At 47.4% G+C, this 21,277-nt stretch overlaps 2 protein-coding genes across 2 annotated transcripts in view; one reads left to right on the forward strand and one right to left on the reverse strand.

The window, feature by feature from the left end:
- Positions 1-2,379: 2,379 nt before the first annotated feature.
- LOC311326723 (uncharacterized protein) lies at positions 2,380-8,899 on the reverse strand (the record flags this gene model as incomplete). The annotated part of the gene is made up of 5 exons (XM_084459666.1): positions 2,380-2,490; positions 7,046-7,896; positions 8,056-8,136; positions 8,316-8,396; positions 8,608-8,899. 5 exons carry the CDS (start codon positions 8,897-8,899, stop codon positions 2,380-2,382), a joined length of 1,416 nt encoding a protein of 471 aa, XP_084315792.1.
- Positions 8,900-13,457: 4,558 nt separating this feature from the next.
- The window catches only part of dgkd (diacylglycerol kinase delta), a 30,648-nt gene continuing 22,828 nt past the window's right edge, over positions 13,458-21,277 (forward strand). Inside the window, exons 1-3 of the mRNA XM_084441342.1 lie at positions 13,458-13,604; positions 15,866-15,976; positions 16,516-16,596. Of these exons, the coding sequence (XP_084297468.1) occupies positions 13,470-13,604; positions 15,866-15,976; positions 16,516-16,596 (327 nt within the window). The 5' untranslated portion in view covers positions 13,458-13,469. The remainder of the gene's footprint in view (positions 13,605-15,865; positions 15,977-16,515; positions 16,597-21,277) is intronic.

Below are 21,277 nucleotides of genomic sequence, written 5' to 3' on the forward strand. Positions count from 1 at the left end.
AAGCAATTGGCTCCAGACTATCTAGAGACCGTCTATTCCAAAATTATATTGGGGGGGGGGCAGCTTCTCTCAAACCGGACCTAACATGCAAAGTGGATGGCCCCAGACGAACCTGCTGTTTGATTTTAAGAAGGCGGCATGCAGTGTAGCATTAAAAATACACTTTGCAAACGACTCATGATGTAGGAGATGCATTCAACATGTTTATTAGACCACTTTTTTTTTTTGATGTAGGCCTAAGCCAAAATTAGTTGTTTAAAAATGAATCTGGTGCTTTTAGCTGTTGTCTGTAAAACCAGTGACAAGGAAGTAGCCCACATACTTGAGGCCTACTGTGTACCTCCCAATCTACTTTGGGCCATAGAGACCTGTACATGGGTATAAGCAACCAGGTTCTAGAACTCCAACCTCCCCCAACAAATCAAGTCAGCTTCTTCTATGCAAAAGTATAGTCCGTTCTCCGATATGGTTGTGAATGCTGGACCCTGAAGCACACCCTGCAGAAGTCCCTCCCTAGATGCTACACCAGAACGCTGCGTGCAGTACCTAACATCAACAAGAACGAGCACCAAGGGGTCACCAAGGGTGAGTGAGAAAATAGCAGCCAGGAGAACAAGGCTGGCTCATAGATGGATTATGAAATTTTGGGCCCTTGGGCAGACAGATCCCCCCCCCACCCATTTAATTTATCGCTTTTTTGTTTGCCCAATGAGACGGCAATTTGAAGATAATTTGAGAAATCTCACAATAAAAGCAGCTTTACTCAGCTCTGTTTTGTTTTGCATTGAGAGACCTAGTGGGGAGGACTTGCTTTTTGGATTTCTCAACTATGGGTCCAAAGCAGTTGAAGGCCCAATATTGCATGGAGTACTCAGCCCCTCTAAAGTACTACAGATAAACACTCATTTAAAAAGTACCATGATAGTTTCTTTCTTGTGACTTGTTTGACATGAATGACTAAGCCAACAAGGGCGTCCCACACTAACATACGTACGTACTCAAGAATGATGCAGAGGCGTAAAGTGGGCTACCGGCAAGCTAGCCAGACGTATGGAGGATTGGGATGATTGGAAGCGCCGGCGGAAGTCCTAGTCCTAGCTCGTCCGAGGATGACCTAGAGAGACATGGTAAATGGACTGCACTTAGATAGCGCTTTTATCCAAAGCACTTTAAAATAAAGACCTCACATTAACCCATTGCCCAAGTACACTTCGACATCGTCGTCAGGAGGAGCCAGGATTCGAACCACCGACCCTACGATCATTGGACAACCCACTGTACCTTCTGAGCTACAGCCACCCCACATGCAAAAATGCTTATGCTGTAACATAACTGAATACTCTTATCGATGCTCGGGAATATCATCATATTGACTGAACCAACATATCAGCTTGTATTATATCATACTTGCATCGGTCTTAAACTGGGTTCATTTACAACAGTTTTCAGCTGTTTTATATTATTTCTAAGTTTCTAAGTAAACTATTCTAAAAGGTCTTGGCTGTTGTAAACTTCACAGCTTAAATCAGCGCAGCCTCATCTTCAGAATTGGACTGACAACTTTAGTATTGTACTGCAGCACTACCAACAGTATCTTCTATAGGACGGCTGAGGTTGTTATGGTCTAGGTGAGGATGAGAATGGTGCCCCTAATCATGCTCATGAAAAAGGAGCTGACTCAACACCCAGCCTTATCCTGTAGTAAGATGAGGTACGGATGGGCAGGGTCAGACAGACGCACTATAAATGCAACCACAAAGCTCTGACCTGGACACTACTGTAACCCTCAGCGGACTCTTGCAACCACCACCACCTCAGGTCAGTTGATCCCCCCCTCCCCCCCTCTTTGGCTGTTGTACTGGAATGACAGGTTCGGTCAAGAGGAGAATCTGAGTGCCGTTCCTGCTGTTTTTTGAGAAGGAACACGTCATGAGTCCCAAAGCGGTCGTCTTTAAGAAGATCTCCCGTGACAAATCGGTGAGCCACCCTCCCCCCTTCTGGACAGCAGCCGATGCACTATACTCTAAAAAGGGTTCTGTTATATTTGCAACAATCAAAGAACCCTATGATAAAAGGTTCCAGGTTGAACCATTTCAGTCCTGTAAGGTTCCATGCAGAACCATTTTCAGTTAGGAAAGAACCAAACAGCTCCTTGCAGAGCTGTAAAGTGTTTGATCTGAAATGTTAGGGTTCTATTCTGAACCTTTTTTCTGAGAGTTATTGTGATAAAAGGTTCTGTAGAACACCTTTTTGAGGAATGTTCTTGGCTGTACTGGTTTTTAATCATCTGTGTCTTCATGTGTCCACTTGCTGCCCTGAGGTCCAGTCTCTCAGACAGCCACTGTGTTCCCCATGGACAACAGGTGACAGCCCTCAGGCTTAGTGCTGCATCTTCTTCTTCTTCAGGTGGGGGTGTACATGGCCAAGAGAGACTTTGTGGATCGCTGTGACTCTGTTGACCCTGTAGGTGAGTTTGAGTCCTGGGCCTGACTGTCACAGGGGAAGAGCATCATGGTCACATTTGAATCTACATGAATGGTACTTCTGTCATGCTCATGTTTGTCCCTCCTATCATCATTGCTGACATCTCTAAATCCTATTCGATGTGCAAGCAGTTATGGAACACATAATAACCCCCCCCCCCCCCAGACAGATAAGCCCTTTCTAGACTGGAGAAAGCATAATGCTGGTGTTAGGCTTTTCCATTATCCTTTGTTGACCACGTCATTTTTTTTGTCTTCCACGGTATACATTGTGCAGCCAACAAGAGGTAAGAAGCTCTATTGTCATGTTTTGATTGTGCGGTGTGATTGTATCGATCGCAGCCCCTGTGTGGTGTTAAATTCACTCATTATTGCATCGTTTGGCCACTGTCACTTCCTTGTTCGCAGAATTTAATACAAGTTTATTGTATCGTAGAGTGTATTTATTACTGAATGCGACCGGACAGGCTTTGGAACATCCTTGTTGTCCTATATTCTACTTCTCTGCACAATACTGTAGGAAATCTGGTATGAGCTATGGATGAGAATGGGACAGAGGAGAGGGTTACCCGATGCTGTACGTGACAGATATGATTCAGTGTCATCGGTTCCACTTTTACAGAGACTTTACAAGATGAATTGCTTATGTAAGGATCATGTTATGTGAGGTGAGACCTTTCCCATGTAAGATCCCCTGGCATGACAAACTGCTTGTTTTTCTTCCTTTCTCCTGTCATGGCAGCGAGTCAGATGACATGGTGTTTGAGGAGTTCAAAAGGGTTTGCCTGAAGGGGTTCTTTGCGGATGTTGACGAATCCCCCACTGAGGCGTAAGACGGGGTAACAGGCCAGACCGTCCAGCCACACCCTTCCCCCTCCCTACTGCACCCACAGGACCACCGGGTTGGACAGTCTGGGGATCACACTGAGCTGAAAGGATCGGCAGTCTTGGTGTGTAGCGGTGTAGTCTTGGCAGTCTTGGTGTGTAGCGGTTGTAGTCTTGGCAGTCTTGGTGTGTAGCGGTGTAGTCTTGGCAGTCTTGGTGTGTAGCGGTGTAGTCTTGGCAGTCTTGGTGTGTAGCGGTTGTAGTCTTGGCAGATTGGTGTGTAGATGTTATGGTAGGCCTTTGGTGTTCTAGTTAAAGGATGTGTCAACCTGTGCTGATTTTTTTCATGAACCTTTATTTAATCAGGTTTAGACCCATTGAGATTAAAATCTCTTTTTCAAGAGCGACCTGGTCAAGAATGGCAGAAAATGGCAGAAATGAAATTAAGTCTGAAATGAACTGAACTGAATGTGCGCAAATCTGAAATATTACCTCAGGTTATTGGTGAAGATGTAAGAGAAGCACTGTCTGGCCATTTAGAAATTCTGGTTTGTTTTGGGCTAGTTAAAGGTATCCAATGTAGTTTTTGACCACTAGTATGCACTCTAGAGCAAATTTGAGAAGGTGGTCCCCGAAAATCACGTACTACGTCATTGCGTCAATACGCGGAGCACATAATAGTGACGTTTCACACATCTTTGTTGTTTTCAAAACATTAGCTAAATATCATTTTGCGAAGAAATTACAAGGTAGGAAAGACATTCCAGTGATTCAACATGTTTATTAGACTACAAGGAACCATATAATCGAGGAATTTCGAAAATAAACAAAGAATTGATTGTTTTGATTCACGTTTTGTTGGATACCTTTAATGTTTGTCACACATTTTTTTCTGAGTGAGGTAGCTATCTGTGTGATCAAGATGTCAATAATAAAATCTTTTTACAATCTGGAATCTTGACTTTATTGTGACTGGACAAGTTAAAAGTGTCAAGCATCATTTTATGAGATTTGTACTAACAGCTAAAGTGGACTGAGGTTAATATCTCTCCAACCCCTGATACTGCTATTGATCTTCTCCTATACTCTCTCCTCCTCTCTGGACAATTTCTGCCCCCTCATCTCCAGGCCAGCACAGCCAGCTCCACCTGCCACTTGGCTTCCAGACCATCGGCTGATAAAGCTGCTTTCTTCCACTCTGAAATCCTAACCTCTGCTTCCTCTTCATGTCCCATCTTACCCTATCTTGCTCTCCCCTAACAAGGTCCTCAACCTTGTTAAATCTAGCTGCCCCACCACATGCTCCCTAGACCCTGTCCCCTCCTCCCTCCTGCAGTCTTGTGCCTGAAGTATGTTCCTTCCTAACCCACCTCATCAACACATCTCGTGTCAGGATGCTTTCCCTCCGCTTTCAAGAGAGCCAGAGTCTCCCCCCTTCTGAAGAAACCATCATGTGACCCCTCTGACATCCAAAACTACAGACCAGTTTCCCCTCTATCCTTTCTATCCAAAACACTTCAGTGTGCTGTTTTTTACCGACTGGCTTTGTATCAACCTCTTGGACCCCCACCAGTTTGGGCTCAAGGTGGGACACTTGACAGAAACGGCCCTCCTTGCAGTGACGCTTCATGCTGTGAGAGCGAACTCTCTCTCTCCTCTGTCCTGATACTCTTGGACCTGTCAGTAGCGTTTGACACGGTGGACCACCAGGTCCTCCTCTCCATCCCCGAGGGGATAGGCGTCTCAGGCTCTGCACTCTTCCTGACGGGCCGCTCCTACCAGGTGACATGGAGAGGGTTTGTGTTGGAACCACGCAGTCTGACTACAGGGGTGCCACAAGGTTCAGCTCTGGGTCCTCTTCTTTTTTCCCTCTACGCCACATCTCTGGGTTCAGTTATTCGCTAGCATGACTTCTAACATTGTTACACCACCGACTCCCAGCTGGTCTTGTCATTTCCCCCCTCTGACACACAAGTCTAGGCATACATCCCTGTAGCTGCCTGCTTGGCCTTCCCGGGGAAGGGTTGGATTGATGATACCATGGTGATGTGAACTTGGGCTGTAATGAATCTGGGTGTGACCCTGGACGACCAACTGTCGTCCTTGGCAAACATTGCATCAGTTACCCGCTCCTGCAGATTCCTGCTCTACAACATCAGAGATCACCCCTTCCTCACTAACAAAACGGCACAGGTGCTCATCCAGTCATCCAGGCTCTTTTCATCTCCTGACTGAATTACTGCAACTCCCTCCTTGCTGGTGCCCCAGCGTCAGTCATTAAATCTCTGAAGCACTTACAGTATTGTATTTGTATTCATTTGTTTTTGCACTTTTACTTTAGCACTGGTTATGCTATTAGATTATTATTTAGAAAGGAGATGTACTTATGATTTCTGGCGACTAGTAGTTCTCATGACTACCTACATTAAATGCACTTAAAAGTCGCTTTGGATAAAAGCGTCTGCTAAATGACTAATGTAATGTAATGGTACCATATGTATTTCAAAATGATAACTATCCCCACTGATGTAAATTGAATGGGTATGTTAGGGCTGTGTTGTGTGTGTTGGATGTAGAACATAGACTGAGTGTATATGGATGTGTACAGTATACTGTAGGTCTGTCAAATCATTCATTGAGACAAAATAAGTCACTTTAACATTTTATTTGCAAATTTCTTAGATACAATGTACAGAACAAACATCCTACCGCATTAAATAAACTTGATGAAAACCCCACAGATCCCTGTGATGAGGTAACTGGGGTCCCTGCTGTGGTCTAATCCTTGTTCTGACACTACAAGAGGGTAATACTACAGAGAGCACTAGCTCCTAAAGACAACAACCATCACTCTTTCCCTCCCTCCTCTCGTCAAACCTTTTCTCCCTCTCCTCAATAAGATGCTCCCTGTATCTTTTCCCAGGGCAGTAAAGATGCCGCCTGGAAGAGACATGCAGCACCCCCACCTCTTGCTCTCCTTACTGGTTCACATTACCAAGGATATACAGCAGACCCTACCCACCTTTCTCCTAGCAGACACACCTAAACAACTTTCCTTTCTTGGCAGACGTCTCAGAACCAGGGAAAGCCTCTTTGAACTGGACCTCTGATGTAACACCATGCATTCAGCCGCTCTGATCAGCTTACCCTGACAAGAGGGTTATTTTGTGTGGTGGATCAGGTGACTACATTGTTGTATAGCTAATATACTGGCTCAGACACAAAGGAAAAGAAAATAATGGTACACGTCTAATTTTAAACGGAACATACACGCTAAAACACAGTCACATGTAAGCACAAGACACAAATGAGATAACTTAACAGGATGAGTGGATGATGCATATTCGAAAGGAGTTAGATGTTGGTTATTGGACATTTTTCTATGGCACAATTTTTGAAAGAAAATAACTGCAGCACTGCTGATTCTGCTGACATCAACACATAACGAACAATAATAGACTCTGAAATACTGAGGGAGAGAGTTTAGTAGTACTACAGGATCACTCCTTTGGGTGCTACAGTTTACTGGCCTATAACTCACTGTACTGTAATGTCCAAAGAAGAAAAAGTGTAGATTAGAATATTAATCAAACTGTTAGCTAGGTCCTGTTTCTGAAGAATATTGGCACTTTATTTTTTAAGCTCGGACAAGGTGTGATCTATGGAGCAGGCGTAGGGGGAGGTGTGGGCATTTCTATCTCACCCCACTCGTACGGTCTATCACTCTCTTGAGGTACGTGGTAGAAATCTCTGCCCAGGGGCATGTTGCAGGAGTCGGCATGGAGCAGGAAGCCAGCGAAGGTACTGCTCGCCTCACTGCTGGCATACATGCCGTTGGTGGTGAGGTCCTTCACCAGAAGATACACCCTGTCGCCCATGGTGAGGTGCAGCACCACCTGCTGAGAGGCCGTGCCCAGCTCGGCCGGCTCCGTGGTCTTCACCACCGGCATGTAGTTGTGGAAGAGCCCGACTTTGAGCACCTTCCTATAGACGGACAGGTGGTAGCTGAAGACGTAGGTGCCATTGGCAGGCGCCGTGTAGATGCCGGTGGCGGGGTTGTAATGCATCTGAATGTTGCTGAAGACTAGGGAGAAGACCACAGGCATGTTGGGTGGTGGGTAGGAGGTGGCCAGACCAGCTGAGAAAGCCGACCGGATGGTGGGAGCGCATGGCCCTGGAGCTCCCGGAATGCCCGCAAGCCCTTCATCTCCGTTGTTGCCAGCCGGTCCAACTCTCCCCTGAGGACCCTGAGCGCCGTCCTTACCCGCAGGCCCTGCGGGTCCCTGCGGCCCTTGTTCCCCGTCAGTTCCGTCTGTGCAGTTACACTCTCCTTCGGGCCCCTGGTCTCCCTTCAGCCCGTCTCTCCCGGGACCGCCTGGCTGCCCTGGCTGCCCAGATTTTCCCATGGGACCCTCGGGCCCTTGGGGTCCTGCGACTCCGGGGAAGCCCCTGGGTCCTGCTAGTCCGGTCAGGCCTGGTGGGCCTGGGGGTCCCCTGGCAGCGTCACAGGCATCGGGACATTGGCCCTCATCACCCTTAGGCCCCTGATCTCCAGACGGACCTTCAACACCATTGTCACCCTTGTCACCTGAAACATGAACCAGTCAGACCGTCAGCAGGAACCCACTTTCACCTCAACTCTTATTGTTGCTTTAATTTTATTTATTTATTTTGCTTTAAAAATGTTTTTGTTATGTTTTGATTTATAAAAAGTTTTATTTACTTCATAAGTTTATGTGACTCTCACCTTTGAACCCACGCTCTCCCTTGGAACCAGTAAATCCCACGGTACCCTTGTCTCCCTTGAGACCCTCGTCTCCCTTCTCACCTGAGGGGGGGGGGCATGCAAGAAATAACAGATGTGAGCCATTCGATTGTCATTGTCTGAACGGATGCTGTCATCATCGCTGTCAGGAGAAGCTTCAGTTGAATTGCCAAACTGTCATGAATGTTCCTACATCAAAGGTATTATATTTTTGAGTAGGTGTAGATTATGGAGTTGCTTACCCTTTATTCCTTGTCTCCCGGTGAAACCAGGACGACCTCTGAACCCTGTGAGACCTCTCCTGCCGGGGCTGCCTGGCATGCCTGAGGGGGAGAAGAATGTGTCAGTGCACAATGGCTTACTGGTCACCCTCTCCTATAATATGGTAATAACAGTGTCCCTTTGGGGATCACTAAAGTACCTGTCTATCTATCGATTGCAGTATCCATGTGTATGTAGGAGGGCTGAATATCTAGAGTAGCAGGAAAACGGCATCATGGATGAAGAGATACAGGTGTAACGGGGGTGAGTTACCTGGTGGACCCCTGTCACCGCGGTCTCCTTTGGGTCCGACGGTACCCTTGCAGTAAGAGCAGACGCAGTACCAGGGCATCTGGTCTGCTGTCGGGGGAACGGGAGCCTCCATCAGCAGCTTACAGTAGGCGTCTGACATCATGTCAATATCGCTCATATGCTCTGGGTCAAAGAGAAGGCTTTCGTTATGTGACAGGCGACCTCCATTGCTGGGTGGGAGGACGTCTCCTTCGGGCATGCACATCACCGAGGACAGGCACATTCCCAGCAGCAATCCAAGCAGAGTGTTCATTGTCTTGAGAAAGGAAGAGATGCAAATAGTTTGATGAGGTTTGGATATCAGAACATACTGTACTGTACCCTCTTACAAAGTCTCACTTCACTAAACTGGAATCTTTTTTCGTTCATTTACATTTACATTTTTGTCATTTAGCCAGCGCATTTATCTAAAGCAACTTACGATAACAGTCACTGACTCATCTTTCTGAGATTTTGTATGAAACATCCTGTTTACTGTCTATTGATGAATCACTTTGATGTTCTGAGTTGCCCATCAAGCCTGTATCTCATGCTTCTAGGCTGAGATAATTTTATGCTCAAAAGTCAAAGATATCACTCGGCCGTCTCCATCATACTCAGCCCTCAGCTGGGATTCAGCCGCTGCCGTCCACAAACATCACTCACCAGTCTAGTGGAGGGTTGAGCCATCTTCCTCAAGCTTGAATCTCTTGAAGTGAGTACCTGACAGCCGGGAGCAGCGTTCTTATACACCTGTAGCCAGCAGGCACCTCCCACTGCCCCGTGGTACTCCGAGGATGGAGGTGAGTAACAGGCCTTTGTCAACCTGTGGAAACTAGGTGCTCTTTTTTTCCTTTAATGCGTAAGATGACCTCATTAGGACTTCACAGTCCAGAAGTGTTCATAACTAATAATGAAGACAGTGAAACCATAACCCCTCCGTGCGCATGTACGGTCGACACAGCTGGAGTGATCGAGGTCTCCACCTCCGTCCTCGTGTCACTGGATCCTGCTGGGATCCCCCCTAGGTATTTCTTTATTACTGGGCTTTGAGAAAAGGAATACCCAGGTGTATTGATTTAGGTCAGTGGTGGCTAATGAAACAAATCATATATCGAGCCACATATTATTTTCACAGTTTATTCGTGTTTGATTATTTATATATTTATAATTTATCTAAGAAAATAGATTAATCGCTGGATGCTCTACAAGGAGTGTACTGTATGTTTGTGTTTCTTTTATATATTCCTCTTCAGTTGTCTAGTAATATAATGCTCTTTGGTATTAGTGTCTTATACTGTAAGCCTGGGCACCTCTGAAGGTGCATGACACTATAATGAGAAAGATTGTAGATTATTCAGATTTATTCAATATATGCCACATAAAATATATTATCTTAATCTTGATAGATAGATAGATAGATAGATAGATAGATAGATAGATAGATAGATAGATAGATAGATAGATAGATAGATAGATAGATAGATGGACGGGCAGGCAGATGGATGGATGTTATGTTATGTTATGTTATTTTTATTTATAATGCGCCCCCCAATCAACTGTTACATCAGCCCGGGGCGCAGCCCGGGTACAAAGAGAGACTAACAAAAACAAAAACTGCAGAGACAAAATAATCTAGAAACTACATTTAAGACACACGACAAGGACATAAATTACAGATCATCTGCGACAAAGAGGTGAGTTTTAAGCTGTGCTCTAAAAGAGTCCAGGGTGGGTGCACACTTGATGTTCAGAGGAAGCTTGTTCCATAGCCCAGGTGCCATCACAGAGAATGGATGGATGGATGGACGGACGGACGGACGGACGGACGGACGGACGGACGGACGGATGGATGGATAGATAGATACAATACTTTACTGATCCCCAGGGGGATATTGTTGAAAAAACATGACCCCGCAAGCGAGCGCAGACACCACCACACCACAAACTTGGAACTATTCAACTTCATAGATATGTTTCCTTCGTTTCCATATTTTGATGTCCTTCAAGGGACAAAACATTGCAAAATTTGCATTGAAAGTTCAATTAATTGACAATATTGTATTAATGAGCAATAAGATGTAAGCCTATAGATAACATTTCTAATTTAATTTGACTTGAATCCATTTTGTATTTATCTATTCATTCCTGGGTCCCGAGGGGAATGACGGCAGTGGAGCTGAGTAGGACAGACACACGCAGCCTAGATATTGTTTTTACATTTTTATAGGTGAGCACAGATTCTCACGGCATAATCTGTTGGTTTCATACTTGAAATATCAAGTACATTACAAGAAAAAACAGCTCTAGAGCCGCAATGTTTTCTATCTTAAAATCCTGTACACTGTCAGGATCTGAACCAGCTGGAACACCGACTCACAGCCAGATGTCCTTCTGGACCATCAGCTCAGAAACCCAGGGACAGCGTGAGTGGGGGTGGGGTCGTGGGGAGGTTGAGTTGGAGAAAGGTATCGGACATGGACAATGTCCATTGTTCACCTGCTGTATGGAGGTGAATTACTGACCTACTGAAGAGCAAGGGGATGGAGGGAGGGAGGGAGGGGGGAACCAGGGAGGGAGGGGCGAGGGAAGATATGGACACACAGGGGGAGGTGTACCAGCTGTGCAGGTCAGAAGTTACAATCCTGCTCGCTCATTTCCTGCTTGGGGAACCAGAGAGCACTTCATTCAAGCAACTCTGCATAATGAGTTAAAACAGCTCTGACATATGAGCCCAACAAACAAGGCCAGCACACAAAAGGCCTTATAGCCAGAATGCCTACACCCTATAAGTGACCTTGTTTCCATCAAATGTAAGGTAGAATAGTTTGTTTGTCACCTTTGTTTTCTTTTATTCATCATATTCTACGGAATAAGGATTCCACTGCCAATACCCTTGCATTCCAGTAGAAGTGCTGATGTCATTAATCATTCAGGCCTACTACTGTGCTAGATATTGACATATAGGTTAATGTATTTCCACCATATCTAGGACCAGTAAAGCTTTCCAAGGAACTGGAAAATAACTTAACCGATTTCTTTATTATTTATTTATTTGTTTGTTTGTTTATTTATTTATTTATTATTACCTCCGCCCCAGTAACTGCACAGGGCAAGAGGTATTGTTTTTGGTGACGTGTGTCCGTCCGTCAGCAGGATTACGCAAAAACTACAGCACCGATTTTCGTGAAACTCAGTGGAAGGGTGTAGCATGGACCACCTTAGAACCCATTACGTTTTGGAGCAGATCTGAATTACAGGGCAGGTCCACGAGCCGCCCAAACACAGCTGGCCATTCACCGCCATTCATTTTTTGGACCAGTATTACGCAAAAACTACCAGACCGATTTTCATGAAACTCAGTGGAGGGATGAAGCATGGGCTAACTTAGGGTTCATTAAATTAATGGAGTAGATCTGAATCACAGGCCAAGTCCCCAAGCTGCTGAAACAAGGCTGGCCATTGACCTCCATTCATTCTGTAGACAAGGTTTACGCTAAACCTACCAGACTGATTTTCATGAAACTCTTTGAAAGGTTGTAGCATGGGCCAACTTAGAACCCATTAAATTCTGGAGTGGATCCGAATCACGGGGCGGGTCCACAAGCTGCCCAAACATGGCCCGGCCATTCATCACATTCACGTTTTTGGACTAGGATTATCTTGTAATAGATATGGTGGAAATGCATTAATATGTAACTGGAGAATAATGTAAGACACACTTCTGTGATCTGATCCTTGACTTCTAAAGCAGTTCTGTGCTTTTAGTGTTAGGTATAGGAAGTTGTGAAAACTGCTGTGGGCCTACACTTGCCTTTGTTTGATACTTGATCCTTTTATTAAGTATGTATTTATTAATGTACTATTTATTCATGTATTCATTTATTATATATTTATTATTTAATACAGTGCAGTAAATTTGTATTATAAGATTCATAAATTGTACCACCCCCCCCCCACCCAAACCCTTCCCTTTTCTGAATTTAAAGTGTGACCCAACTGATTTAGTGGTTTAACAATTACACCTATTATGTACTCCATGTGTGAATATATTTGCATAGGGTGTCAACTCTGTGACCTTAGGGGCTATCTCGCCTGTAAGCTTACTGTATGCGTTACTTTATATATATATATTTTTTTTTAATTACTGGACCTTGGAAGGTTGTCTTTATTAGCCACACGGTTACAGAATACACATGTTAGTGAGAGCAGTTCTCCCATCCAAGCTGTGCTCTTCCAGGGGCAGAGAGAGCAGTTCTCTCATCCAAGCTGTCCTCTTCCAGGGGCAGAGCAGTGGGCAGCTTCACCCATGGCGCTCGGGGACGACGTCCAAGTCAGGGACCAGACTGAAGAGCATCTGTTCTTCTGCATGTTTTTCATATTGGGTTCTTTGGAAGAAATCCTAGTGAACACGGGGAGAACATGCAAACTCCGCACAGAAAGGCCCAGGACCCTCTTGCTGTGAGATGATAGTGCCAAGTACTGCGCCAACGTGCTGCTCGTGAGCAATTTGGGGTTCAGTGTCCTAAGGACACTTCGGGACTGCTGGGAGCTGGGATTGAACTGGGGACCTTCCGATCCCCAGCCAACCACTTTATTCCATACCTTTCTAAAAGCTCCGTTGATGTACTTTTAAAAATTCTTTGTCTACATAAAAATGTTTCCTATAAGCACATTTAATATGATGAATTGAATGGTTCTAGCGCTTCTTGACTGTGACCGCCTGATTACATTTTTGATAGTGTGATGTTTCCTGTTGACCACAAGGAGGTGCTAACTCCCCTTGTAAACCATACGTCCGATGGCTTCAGCTAGAATATGATTCCCCGGGGACTAGTGATAGGATGGCGGTGGCGGTGGAAGCTGAGGCCGCGGCAAGATGCCTAGAAGAATCATCGGATAGCGAACCGGAGCAAGAACATGGGTCTCCACAGAAATTGATACGCAAAGTGTCCACATCGGGTCAGATCCGAAGCAAGGTAAACTAGCAACGCTGATTGGTAAACATTGCAATTTAGTGCAAACATGAACGTTAGCAGGCGGTGTGGAAAGCGCTTTGGTCCCTCTGCCGTGGCTGCTAGCCGTGAGCTGCCTGTGCGCGAGGCCACATGAGAAACCCCGTTCTTTCCTAGTTAACATTTCAGCAGCGCGAGATGGCAGCTGGACCACAGCTCTGTGTGGACCCGTTAGTGCTAACTAGCTGCTCCATTCAACCCAGCCTGCCAGCTAGCAAATGCTGGCTATTAGTTACGAGCTAGCTCGTGCGAGTTATCTAGCAGCAGCTGCAGCATCAGTATCGTCCATGGGTGTAACAGTTAGACATAACGGTCACGTTATCTCCTAGGGTTAGTGCTAGTAACAATGACTCCTACCCATGAGAAACTGAGCTGTCTCGTTAGCTAAGGGGTTACAATGTGTGCTAGCCAAGTTGTAGAGCTAGCTAACGTCAGCTAGTGGTGGATATATCAATTATTTCGTGCATTTGGGACGCCTAGTTCACAATAGTAGCATAGGCAAAACATTTAGAAGTAGTGCTAACGTTAGAAGGTTTTCCCAATTGGAGCTAGCATTTAGACATTGTTTTGCTAGTATTTTCATTCATTTGCACTGAGGGCCTACGTTGATCTCATTGTTTAGCTAGTTTAACATGCAGTTCAGCATGTTTAAGAGCATCATATATTAAGTTATATTCAGTGTCAGAGTGATGTGAGAAAAGCACTGGACACTGTAGGAGGACCTTGGAGCTCATCGTATATATGATGTAACGTTGCCAGGTTTGATGGGTGATTATATAGTAGTGGCTATACCTTGCATTGTTCTGAAAATGGTATTGGGTTCCACGTCATTGTTGCTCTCGTCTCATAACAGTCACAAAGCCACCTTGATGCATGTTCCAGTATAGGTCAGATGATTCACGGACCTTTCAGGTTTAATCAAGCGCCTGGGTTTAGCTCATGTGGGTCATCGCCTCATATCCTCTATCAATATTTACGAGACATCACCTGCAACCTATGTCCTTCTCCCATCTTGACCACACATCCGTCACACAACCATAATCGGGGACAGAAGTGACTCAGACGAGCCTAAGAGCACTGGGTGGCGGTGCAGAAACGCTCAAGGTGTTCCTCACACAGACCACCAAGCATATGCTGCAGCCATCCACTGCAAGGCATTTGTTTAGAGGAGGAGGCGCATGATATGAGGGAGGATCATCATCCAACCTGGCTCAGCAGGAGAGCATGAAACTCTTCTGACCTTTAGTATCAAGTATTGACTTGGTGGTGACCCCCGGCCTAAACCCACCCCTCAAAGCGTATTGATCGTTGTTCAGAAGGGATGGTCAGGTGATGAATTATTCAAACGTGGGAGTGCACGTGTGTGTGCACACCGCAGAGTGACTGGCTGTTCTCCTGCCTGCTGTGAGTTTATTTGGGAATGGTATCCAATCTTTGGCAACGTCTTTATGTCTTGTGCTTCTGAGACTATGGCGTTCTGGGAAAGGAAATTGTCAATGTCAAGGGCTCCCCTCCAAACTCACATCTGTCAGCACAGAGTATTTAAGCAGAGAGAGAGGTCATGATGGTAGTGGTGCTGTACATGGGATGCCTGCACAGTTTATAGCTAAGTAAGTACTAGTAAGTACAATGTTACAACTAAGTAAGTACAAGTGAGTTAGGCTACAGGCATTGTGAAGGAAATTACTGGGATTGTGAGCATAGCAGGGCAGGCTATCCCCTAGATTTGCTGCTCAATCCCAAGAAGGTTTTTTGATGGTTTGCTTTGAAGTTTTACTTGATTTCTGTGGTAATAGGTTGATGTGTGGTGCCTTTCATAACAAGGGATGTTTTTCTAGATGGGGAGGTAGAATGGGGATCACCTCCTCCTGACTCTCTCTCCCTCTCTCTCTCCCTTCCTCCCACTCTCTCTCTCCCCCTCTCTCTATCCCTCTCTTTCTCTCCTCTCTCTCCCTCTTGTCTCTCCCTCTCTCCCTCTTGCCCACTTTCTCCCTCTTTCTCTCCCTCTCTCTCCCTCTATCTCCCGCTCTCCCTCCTCTCCCTTCTCTTTCTCTCTTTCTTTCTCCCTCTCTTCCTCTCTCCTTCTATCTCTTTCTCTCTCCCTCTCTCTCCCTGTATCTCTCTTTCTCTCTCTGTCTCTCTCTTTCTCTCTCCCTCTCTCTCTCCCTGTATCTCTCCTTCTCTCTCTGTCTCTCTCTCTCTTTCTCTCTCTCTCTCATTTACAGACCATCCTGAAGGAGGGGAAGCTGATGAAACAGACCAACTCTTTCCAGCGCTGGAAGAGAAGGTATTTCAAGCTACGGGGGAGAACTCTTTACTACGCCCAGACGGCCAAGGTTGGTATAGGTACCATCTTAAATGGGAAAAATCACACTTGTTATTATTTGGATTAAATGCTTAAACTGTGTGTAGGCCTTTTAAAAATCACTGTCAGTGTAGCTTTTTCCCTGCACTGAAGACGGAATCGCAATAATCACAGAAAAACCTCAAAGGGCAAACACGTCCAATGACGTCACTTTGCATACAGAATTTAAGAATTTAATCCAAATAATATCAACTGAAACCATTGTGACCGTGCCTCTTTCATTGAGACTATTTATTGCACTTTCAATAGGGCGGTCAGGAGATCCACTCGTTCATTATCGATGAGACAGTCAGTTATCTGACTATTGTTGGCAGGGGTGAAAATTTACTTTTTGGCTCACGGTGAGTCACCTGCCAAGGGGACTGTAGATGAAAAAATCTACCGGCCAATTATATATTTTTCAGATAGCCTTACGAAATCTAGTCGTCAATTGGAAATTTTACCTGCATTTGGCCGGTGGCAGGTGTTCATTTTCAGCCCTGATTGTTGGTCTCCTTTTTTTCTCTCCAGTCCATCATCTTTGATGAAGTTGATTTGACGGATGCAAGTGTGGCCGAGTCCAGCACCAAGAACGTCAACAACAGCTTCACGGTCAGTCAGTCCCTCTCCTCGGTCACTCTCCTCTCCCTGTGTGTCCCGTTCTGTCCCTCTCCTCTCTCTGTGTCCCGTTCTGTCCCTCTCCTCTCTCTGTGTGTCCCGGTCTGTCCCTCTCCTCTCTCTGTGTCCCGTTCTGTCCCTCTCCTCTCTCTGTGTCCCGTTCTGTCCCTCTCCTCTCTCTGTGTGTCCCGGTCTGTCCCTCTCCTCTCTCTGTGTCCCGTTCTGTCCCTCTCCTCTCTCTGTGTCCCGTTCTGTCCCTCTCCTCTCTGTGTGTCCCGGTCTGTCCCTCTCCTCTCTCTGTGTGTCCCGTTCTGTCCCTTTCCTCTCTCTGTGTCCCGTTCTGTCCCTCTCCTCTCTGTGTGTCCCGGTCTGTCCCTCTCCTCTCTCTGTGTCCCGGTCTGTCCCTCTCCTCTCTCTGTGTCCCGGTCTGTCCCTCTCCTCTCTCTCTGTGTCCCGTTCTGTCCCTCTCCTCTCTGTGTGTCCCGGTCTGTCCCTCTCCTCTCTCTCTGTGTCCCGGTCTGTCCCTCTCCTCTCTGTGTGTCCCGGTCTGTCCCTCTCCTCTCTCTGTGTGTCCCGTTCTGTCCCTCTCCTCTCTGTGTGTCCCGGTCTGTCCATCTCCTCTCTCTCTGTGTATCCCGGTCTGTCCATCTCCTCTCTCTCTGTGTATCCCGGTCTGTCCCTCTCCTCTCTCTCTGTGTGTCCCGGTCTGTCCCTCTCCTCTCTCTCTGTGTCCCGGTCTGTCCCTCTCCTCTCTCTCTGTGTGTCCCGGTCTGTCCCTCTCCTCTCTCTGTGTCCTGATCTGTCCCTCTCCTCTCTCTGTATCCCAGTCCTCAGTCACACACATGGATGTATTCATAGAACTGGAAAGGGTCACTACATTCACTGACTGCTCGAAAAAGTGAAGCCCTATAGGACCGCGCCATCTTTGAAAAAAACGTGTCACTGATACCTTTGACATGCGCAGCCAAAGGTATCAATGACGCGTTCTTGTAGTCCACGAACAGATTGCGTTCATGGCTCTCCCCACTCTGAGTTAGCAGTGAAAAGCGGCTTGCTTATAAATCTACTTTTGTCAAATATATCTGTTGGAAAACATATTTTTTTATCCAGACATCTTAGTTTTAACAGTAATTGTGACTGAACATGTTTTGTTTGCTAGTAGGTGGTATTCGGTCTGTTCACAACAACGCGATGGGCAGCCAGGCGAAATAGCTCCAGGGGACCTGGTCCCAGGCGAGTTGAACAGCTGTCCACCCAGAGACGGGGTCCCATGTTGCGGCATGAAGTTCGCGGCTAACCCGCCGAGCTCGAAACAGAATGAATACCACCTATTAGCAAATAAAACATGTTCAGTCACAATTATACTGTTAAAACTAAGATGCCAGTATAAAAAAAAAAAGTTTTCCAACGGATATATTTGACAAAAGTAGATTAATAAACAAGCCGCTTTCATTGCTAACTCAGAGCGGGGAGAGCCATGAACACGCGTTTGCATTTCACATGAACCCAATCTGTTCGTGGACTACAAGAACACGTCATTGATACCTTTGACATGCGATACCTTTGACTGCGCATGTCAAAGGTATCAGTGGTGCGTTTTTTTCAAAGATGGCGCGGTTCAATAGGGCTTCACTTTAGATTTTGAATCATGGGGGCCTAGGCCCACACAGAACCTTGCCTTGGAGAGCTGCACTGACATAAGAACTATTGTGTTGAAGTCAGTCCCAGAATACATTGAGGGGGAAATCACCCAACTGATGTAAACCTGCAGACTGTGAATGATAATGACAACATAAAGATGTTGATAATGACAACATACCCTGCTGGATAAAGATCATACCTAAACACACGTTTCTGGATGGTTCACTCTTTGTGAAAACCAAAATACAAAATAAGTTTAGACTTTGTCTTTGAGGTTTACAGCCTATAGTTTGTGACAGATTTAGATGTAATAGCTGGGTGTGGCTGTTTTTGAGTGAATATCCGCTTGTGTCAGGGTAGTGTTTGAGTTTGTGCACAGCCTCCTCAGTGTGTGTTTACATTTCATTTCATGTGTTAAGGGTGTGTGTGTGTGTGTCTGCGTGTGCGTGTAGCGCTTCATTTTCTTTCTTTCTCTTTGATTTGCCTCTCCTGGTTCGCTCCTGTCTGTTTCTCATGGTGGAGTGGAGCTCTCTGGCTCTGTCTGCTATCAGAAGCCAGGCGGGGGCCGGGGAGGGGGGGGGGGCGCCAGGCAGCCAATAAAGTGTTTTCCTGCCCCCCTCTCCATGTTCTAAAAGAAGGTCGCTTTGTAGCCTTCACTGCCCCCTCCCCCTAGCCCTTTCAGGGGGGTTGATGTGACGACAGGAAGTTTGTGAGTCACCGATGCGGAAGGGGGAGGAGCCTGGTCTGCTCTCCGAGCCTGGCTGGCTGCGAGCAGAGAAAACCTCCTGGAAATGCCTTCCTTCTACAGGGGGAGAGATATGCCACATCTCTCCAGACCGAACCACAGGGCCGGCTCTGTGAAAGACTGAGGGAGATAACTGTCAGGTTTCCGCACTACACAGACCCACAGCTCAGGGCCAGCGAGGGAGATATCCTCTACTACCACAGACCCAGCTCAGAGAGCCAGCGAGGGAGATATCCTCTACTACCACAGACCCAGCTCAGAGGGCCAGCGAGGGAGATATCCTCCACTACCACAGACCCAGCTCAGAGGGCCAGCGAGGGAGATATCCTCCACTACCACAGACCCAGCTCAGAGAGCCAGCGAGGGAGATATCCTCTACTACCACAGACCCAGCTCAGAGGGCCAGCGAGGGAGATATCCTCCTCTACCACAGACCCAGCTCAGAGGGCCAGCGAGGGAGATATCCTCCACTACCACAGACCCAGCTCAGAGGGCCAGCGAGGGAGATATCCTCCACTACCACAGACCCAGCTCAGAGGGCCAGCGAGGGAGATATCCTCCACTACCACAGACCCAGCTCAGAGGGCCAGCGAGGGAGATATCCTCCACTACCACAGACCCAGCTCAGAGAGCCAGCGAGGGAGATATCCTCTACTACCACAGACCCAGCTCAGAGGGCCAGCGAGGGAGATATCCTCTACTACCACAGACCCAGCTCAGAGGGCCAGCGAGGGAGATATCCTCTACTACCACAGACCCAGCTCAGAGGGCCAGCGAGGGAGATATCCTCCACTACCACAGACCCAGCTCAGAGGGCCAGCGAGGGAGATATCCTCCACTACCACAGACCCAGCTCAGAGGGCCAGCGAGGGAGATATCCTCCACTACCACAGACCCAGCTCAGAGGGCCAGCGAGGGAGATATCCTCCACTACCACAGACCCAGCTCAGAGGGCCAGCGAGGAAGAAGTCAGCAGTGTCTCTCTCTCTGTCAGAGGTCCTCTGGAGGGTAGCTGGTGAGGGAATACCCTAGAGAGAGAGACCGCTACCAGGAGTATCAGCCTCAGTGCTCCAAGCTCCAGACAGCAGCAGAGCCAGGAAACAAGTGGGGGGGGGGGAGACGGGACGGTTCCCAAATCGGCTGGACTTCACCCTGGAAGTAAGGCAGAAGAATGTCTGGAATGAGAGTGGGTGGGGCTGGGGGGACACAGAGGCCTGTGTGTTTCCCTGCTGGTCTCTCGGCCAGCCCTCGTGTGTTTCCCTGCTGGTCTCTCGGCCAGCCCTCGTGTGTTTCCCTGCTGGTCTCTCGGCCAGCCCTCGTGTGTTTCCCTGCTGGTCTCTCGGCCAGCCCTCGTGTGTTTCCCTGCTGGTCTCTCGGCCAGCCCTCGTGTGTTTCCCTGCTGGTCTCTCGGCCAGCCCTCGTGTGTTTCCCTGCTGGTCTCTCGGCCAGCCCTCGTGCGTTTCCCTGCTGGTCTCTCGGCCAGCCCTCGTGCGTTTCCCTGCTGGTCTCTCGGCCAGCCCTCGTGTGTTTCCCTGCTGGTCTCTCGGCCAGCCCTCGTGCGTTTCCCTGCTGGTCTCTCGGCCAGCCCTCGTGTGTTTCCCTGCTGGTCTCTCGACCAGCCCTCGTGTGTTTCCCTGCTGGTCTCTCGGCCAGCCCTCGTGTGTTCTGTCTGCCGGTTGGCAGCACGAGTCCGTCTGTGTCATCATGACGTTGTTTATTGTCCCCAATAGAATATGCTGACGCTAGCCTGGCCTGCCTCAGTGTGTGGGATAGGGGATTGTGTGTGTGTGTGTGTGGGGGAAGTTTGTGGTGTGTGTGTGCGCGCGCGTGTGTGTGTGTGTGTGTGTGTGTGTGTGTGTGTGTGGAGAGGGGTTTGTGTGCGTGCGTGCGTGCGATAACAATCCATTGAAGGTTATGTGTATGTGTTTACAGTGTTGCATGAAGTTTTGGGTTAGGGTCCATGTCATGTGTATGATTGTGTAAGATGTTGAAGGGATTGTGTGTGTGTGTGTGTGTGTGTGGAGAGAGGGGGTTGTGTCTGTGTGTGTGTGGCGGGGGGGTGGAGAGGGGGGTTTGTGTGCGTGTGTGGGCAGGGGGGGGGCTGTGTGTGTGTGGAGAGGGGGGTTTGTGTGTGTGGAGAGGGGTTGTGTTTGTGTGTGTGTGTGTGTGTGTGTGTGTGTGTGTGTGTGTGTGTGTGTGTGTGTGTGTGTGTGTGTGTGTGTGTGGATAAAAAAGCTGTGATAACATTGTGCCTGGCAAGGTGAACGTTGAGTTCCAGGGAAGACAGGA

This window comes from Borostomias antarcticus (genome assembly GCF_949987555.1).
Source record: "Borostomias antarcticus genome assembly, chromosome: 1".
In the NCBI taxonomy this organism is placed as follows: Eukaryota; Metazoa; Chordata; class Actinopteri; order Stomiiformes; family Stomiidae; genus Borostomias; species Borostomias antarcticus.